Raw genomic sequence first — 6,000 nt, 5'->3', positions numbered from 1 at the left:
ATCACACGCATCGCAGGTCGCAACAATACCCATATACAAATACGAATCTAACTGTACATGATTGTTGTTTATCACTGTTTAGGAACAACACTCAATGCAGCATTGCTTCGGATACCAGCAAAAAGATGGCAAGGATGCTAAGTTTACCATCAAAGCCGTTGATTTTGGACACTGCCATCGGAGGAAAATCACAGCCATCCACGAAGGCCTCCAGCTCCGTAAGACCTGTCCTCCACGCCGCACGCTGCCGTGGCACTCAACCGGCCCACCCACCCCGCTGCCCAGTATAAAAGACCCTCCTCCTCCCGTCTCCTCGGTGGTCTCCTCTCCATTTTTCTCCTCCTCTCGTTTTTGCGTTTAGGCCCCTGGGGAAGCAGGGATTCCGCTCCCGGTCCCTCTCCCCGGTTCTCCCGCCTCGGAGCTCCGATCGAGGCTGCAGCGTCAGGTAAGATCCTTCTGAGCCGCTTTCTGTTCACATGGACCCGCATTTCACCTCATTCACGCGCTGTCGGTTTTAGATTTCATCTGTTTCGGCGAGGACTTGAGCTAGAAGCTAGAAGGGGTGGGTTGGGGAGTTGCTGTGGCCTCTAGGAGGCATTCCAGGGCAGGATTAGGTGGAAATCTGGGTTTGCCGGGTGAATTTTGGTGCCAAGAACCCTTGGGTTGGGGATTGTGGGCCGCAATAAGCTGAAAGGGAACTATCTTTGGGAGAAGGTCCTGATTTTGGTGGGGTTTTAAGCTATAGGGTACGGCGAAACTGATACGCCAAGTCGAAGAATTGTTTATCCGAAAATTTTACGGCGGCTCGAAATAGTAGGTATAGTTGTTATTTTGTTAATATACGGTAATGTAGAAGTTTTGCTGCTGGCTGTTCTGTTTTATGCTAAATCTGGCTCTAAATTTATTGTGCAATAAATATTACTTGTAATTAGGAGTTCTGACGAGGTACCTCTGTTGACTGTTGGGGTGAAAAAAAATATAGATGGCAGTAGGTTTTCTTGCTACAAAACTTCTCCAGTACTGTCCACAGCGCATTGGCTATTTTGTTTAAGTTGCATTTTGTGCCCTATAGTTGCAGGAATGGGAAATCAGTGCCAAAATGGGACCTATGGGAACAAGTACAACAATTACAACCAATTTCAGAATGAGCGTTTGGCTTCAAGATACGATGATGGGGACGATACTGAGGATTGCTACCCGGGGTCATCTAGGTCCAGTGTCGCGGTTCTTATGCAGCAAGGATTGAGACGAACGTTAACATCCATCTCCGTCCTTGGTCAAAAGACTCCTAATGTAACAGAGCATTATACCCTTGGCCGGAGGCTTGGAGAGGGTAAATATGGGACAACCTATCTCTGCACTGAGATCAGCACTGGGTGTCAGTATGCATGCAAGTCCATCTTGAAGAAGAAGTTTGTCAACATGCAAGATATTGAGGATGTGCGCCACGAGATCCAGATAATGCACTATCTTTCAGGTCAAAAGAATATAGTCACCATCAAGGATGCATATGAGGATGAGGAGGCTGTGCACATCGTCATGGAGCTCTGTGAAGGTGGTGAGCTATATAACCGGATTACGGAGGGGAATTACAGTGAGCAGAAGGCTGCAGAGCTTATGAGAGTTATTGTTGGGATCATAGAGAACTGCCACTCACTTGGGGTGATGCACCGGGATCTAAAGCCAGAAAACTTCCTCTTACAGGATAAAGATGATGACTTGTCGATAAAAGTAATCGACTTTGGTCTCTCTGTGTTCTTCAAACCAGGTATTATATTTCTTAAATACAAGACATCAGGCTGTGTGTATGCCAAATAATAAACTCGTTAAGTGATACTTTACTGATGTTTGAGCTAGGTTGTAAATACCTCTAATTCAAACCATCTTTCAGGTAAAGCTAAAGAACTACATAGTAATACAACAGTAGGTCTTTTGTGTGGTCAGCACGTGAAGCATTGTTTTTGCTGTTGAACACTATAGACATAGATATATTTTTTCCTACTTGTGTAGTTCTTTTCCTGGTTGATTCGACTGTAGCCACCTTTAGTTTATGCTGGGATGTAGAAGAGTACACCTGTTCCAGAGCTTTTTTCTGAATACAGAGTTGCTAAATCTCAGGTGATGTTTTCACTGAAGTAGTGGGAAGCCCATATTACATTGCTCCAGAGGTACTGCAGAAGCATTATGGACCGGAGGCTGACATATGGACAGCTGGAGTGATACTCTATGTATTGCTAAGTGGTGTGCCACCATTTTGGGCAGGTCAGTTATCTGGAAGTATATTTTAAGTTTGCTTCACTGCTTTTTCTGAATGTGCTAAATGACTGTTTCATTCTGCACCAGATACACGAAGAGGAGTATATGATAAAGTTCAAGATGGGCATTTTGATTTAGAATCAGAACAATGGCACAAGATATCGGACAGCGCAAAGGATCTTATAAGAAAAATGCTCTGCCCTTGTCCATCAGAGCGATTAAAAGCCCATGAAGTTCTAAGTTAGTATTGTTTAGCTCTTGTCCACATTACTTTTCCTCATTTCAATACCTTATGTTCATGTGTCCTGCTTTTCTGTATAATGATTTGAAACCAATTTTTTCACCAAAATTTTGTAGCAACTATTGTAAGATCGAAGAGTTGCTAATGTTACTTGTTCACAGATTGATATTATTTTCTTTCTAAATGATCAGAGCATCCCTGGATATGTGATAATGGAGTGGCTACTGATCAAACTGTAGATCCAACTGTTTCTTGTCTCCACAAGTTATCTGCAACAAATAAGTTAAAGAAATTAGCTCTACAGGTATTTTTTTTTCATTTTCACATGCTACGGAGAAGTTATTTTTTATTCATTTTATCACCATGGTGCAGCATTAGCTAGATTTTTGGAAGTATTTTGTGAGGTTGCTTTTCTATTACTTATTTAGTTTTGTCCACCATGGATTCTTATCGTAACATAATAAAAGTTTCACTAGTATTTCTACCTGCTATGAAAGGTTAAAATCAACCTAATTGTTGTAAATCATGGGCAGATTAATTTTCTTGAAATCAGAATTCTCTACCTGGTGTCTTAAATCTTTTTTATCCTACTATTCAGTAATCTATCATCATTATTGTCTGTTTGTGCACATACTGTTAGTCATGTATGCATTTGTTGATGCTTCAAAGCTCATATAGTAATTGCTCAGACCACTTCGCCATTTGATTCAATTGGTCTGAGCTGCCATTCTTGGTTGATTCAGATATAGTTCCATATGTAGTATTAGGATGGCGATGCAATATCACATTTCATTTGTTTTCTAAATTGTTTTTTTGTTTGTAGTAATCTTTCTAATTGCTTCACATTCAGGTTATGACTGAGCATCTTCCAGAGCAGGAGATCACTAGCTTAAGAGAAATGTTCAAGGCAATCGACACCGAAAACAGAGGCGTGATTACTTTCGGTGACCTTAAAGAAGGGTTGAGAAGATGCTGCTCAGTGTTTAAGCGTGCTGGGATTAATGGTTTAATGGAAGCGGTAAGAAGCTACTGCATGAAGTAGTAGCAAAGTAGCAATATATGGGAACATATGTTGTATCATTTTAAAAACTTCAATAGTGTTTTCAAGTACTAATGGAAGAATTAGATAAAGTAGACATCATAGAAGCAATATTAGTACTAATATGCTGTTGAACATCCTATTGAATTGTTTTTGTTAACAAAAATGAAATAGCACATTCCTGTCGTCGTTGCTCCATTCTACTAAGCTTGGGTTGAGGACTATGATGACCCATGGACTTAGTGGAAGAAGCAATGAAGCATGCCTTTTTAGAATATTCCCTCCATTTTAAATATATGACACTTAGGAGAAGCTAATCATTTCAAATGAACTAATTAGCTTGTCCTAACTGTTACATATTTAAAAGTGGGAGGGAGTGCATCATTGCAATATAGCATAGCATGCATGTATATTAAAATACTGTCAGACTTATAGAAATACTTTTATCTATTTAACTTTTGGAATTCTACTTCAGGCTGATAGCGACACAACCACTAGTATCAATTGGGAGGAGTTTATTGCTGCCACAGTAACCCTTAGTAACATTGAAGACAAAGAACACTTGATGCCATCATTTACATATTTTGACAAAGATGGAAGTGGTTATATCACCGTTGACAAGCTTCAAAAGCCTCCCATGGAACGTGACATGGAAGGCCTTGAAGAGATAATCTTGGAGGTTGATCAAAACAATGTAAGTCTACCTTCTGATTCCTTCATGAGTTATGAGATTGGTGATTTTTAAGAAGTTTATGAAATAGAATGATCTTGGATTTTTTGGAACATTATTCTGTTTTTTATGTTTGACAAAAGTGCGTGGGCGTCCTAAATGATTTCACTTTCATAACTTACTTGGGTGACAGGAGATGAAAAAACCATGAGGTCATGTATGACACCTTTACAGTTTGCAGTCCTAGCACCAACACCGAAATGCTCGTTTCCATTTTCTTAAAAAAATGTGTGCTAAGATGCTCCTTGGTAGTGTTTCTTTTATGGAACGCTCCTTCATAGTGTTGCAAGGAATCATGTTCTTTCCATTGGCAGAAAAAACTGCACGCAGAAAATAAATCCCTGCTGAAAAATCTGATGTGTAAACTTCTCTTTCTGTAAATTTCCAGGATGGCCAGACCAACTATTCTGAGTTTGTCGCAATGATTCAAAGCAACAGCTCTGGACTTGGGTGGCAAACAATGGAAAGCAGCATGAATGTACCCCTGAGGGAGGCACCCCAAGTTTACTGATGTTCCTGTCGCGCAAAGATGCTGTTCTCTTCGGCTCCTCATGGGGTTCCTCACAACCCTTAGGCAAGGTTTGTGAATCAGGGAGAAGGGAACATAGTCTAAATAGTTGATCAGTGGTTCAAGGCTGTCTAATACTCTGTAGTCTATAGCATACTGGTAGTATAGGCGTGTGTGGTATAAGAACAAAGCTGTGGTCGTGTGTATCGGTGATTGGTTTGTTAGGCAAGGTTTTGGCTCTAATAAAAAACTTAGTAGTATATAAGAAATGCATCCTTCTGCTTCTTTTCTGTGGTCAACCGAGTGATGGTTTGACCATTAATATAATTGATTGAGTTTATGAGGAGAAAGTAATCAGCATAGGTACATCTCTCCGGCCATGTCTGAAGTCACCAACCTGATGCAATGTGCAAGTAATTCTGGAGGAACCATCTTACAGAAGGGAACAGGTTAGGCAGGGGTGGTGAGGTAAGGGTGAGGTTGAGTTGATTGGCGCTAGTAAGTGGAGGTGTCTGGCAGTTCGGTCATTTGGTCCAAATGAACTGGGTTGGCTTGATCGTTTCTGAATTATGTACGTACTACATGGCACTGTCCAACGGAAGACCGTACCTCGTGAGTGGGGTGATCGTGATCCATCCTATGGCGCAGGATCACGGCATGGCGTCGGCGCGAAACAAAAGCCGAGCAGGGTGGGGAGCCGTTGAGGTGGAACTCGGCGCGGCAAAGCGAGGGCCAGGGCGTGGCGGGACCGTAGCTAACCTGGAAGGCCGTGTCAACTTTCACATAGGAGTATTTTATCTCTTGATGAGGGCACCGACTCTCTCGCCTTTTTTCCGTCACGGGGTACGGTGCAGACTGCAGACTCCGATGTCTCTTGCCTGATCCCTGCGTCACCTCAGGATGAACTCGATCATCTCACTGGACAAAATCTCGTCGAGGTGACTCGTGAACGAATATAAAAAACGGAGGTCAATGGAAGGTTGCACGCATAGTCTAATGTCATGATCGCATCTCGCCACGATCGGCTGACCTACTTCGCTCATCACGGATACGGCTAGCAAACGAACAGCGAAGAAAATTGCGGTTCGGATGCTGCCTCACACCAAGGAGACGGACGGTCTCATCAGCTAGCTGCTCGCTCGAGTGCTGACGTGCCGCGGGCTAGCCCGCTGCTGGTGCGTGTAAACGGGAGCCCCCCGTTTCTTTGGCAACTTTGCACGGCAAGA

The 6,000-nt window shown here is 42.5% G+C and overlaps 1 protein-coding gene across 1 annotated transcript; it reads left to right on the top strand.

Annotated features, from left to right (window-relative positions):
• The first annotated feature begins 315 nt into the window (after positions 1 to 315).
• On the top strand, positions 316 to 5,114 carry LOC101774986 (calcium-dependent protein kinase 23). The gene is made up of 8 exons (XM_004983742.2): positions 316 to 445; positions 1,073 to 1,768; positions 2,119 to 2,262; positions 2,344 to 2,496; positions 2,689 to 2,801; positions 3,348 to 3,515; positions 4,012 to 4,230; positions 4,655 to 5,114. Exons 2-8 carry the CDS (start codon positions 1,081 to 1,083, stop codon positions 4,775 to 4,777), a joined length of 1,608 nt encoding a protein of 535 aa, XP_004983799.1. The 5' UTR covers positions 316 to 445; positions 1,073 to 1,080; the 3' UTR covers positions 4,778 to 5,114.
• Positions 5,115 to 6,000: the final 886 nt, after the last annotated feature.

Source organism: Setaria italica, chromosome IX (assembly GCF_000263155.2).
Source record: "Setaria italica strain Yugu1 chromosome IX, Setaria_italica_v2.0, whole genome shotgun sequence".
In the NCBI taxonomy this organism is placed as follows: domain Eukaryota; kingdom Viridiplantae; phylum Streptophyta; class Magnoliopsida; order Poales; family Poaceae; genus Setaria; species Setaria italica.
The sequence above is the reverse complement of the archived record's forward strand: the minus strand, read 5'-3'. Positions and strand labels throughout refer to the sequence as shown.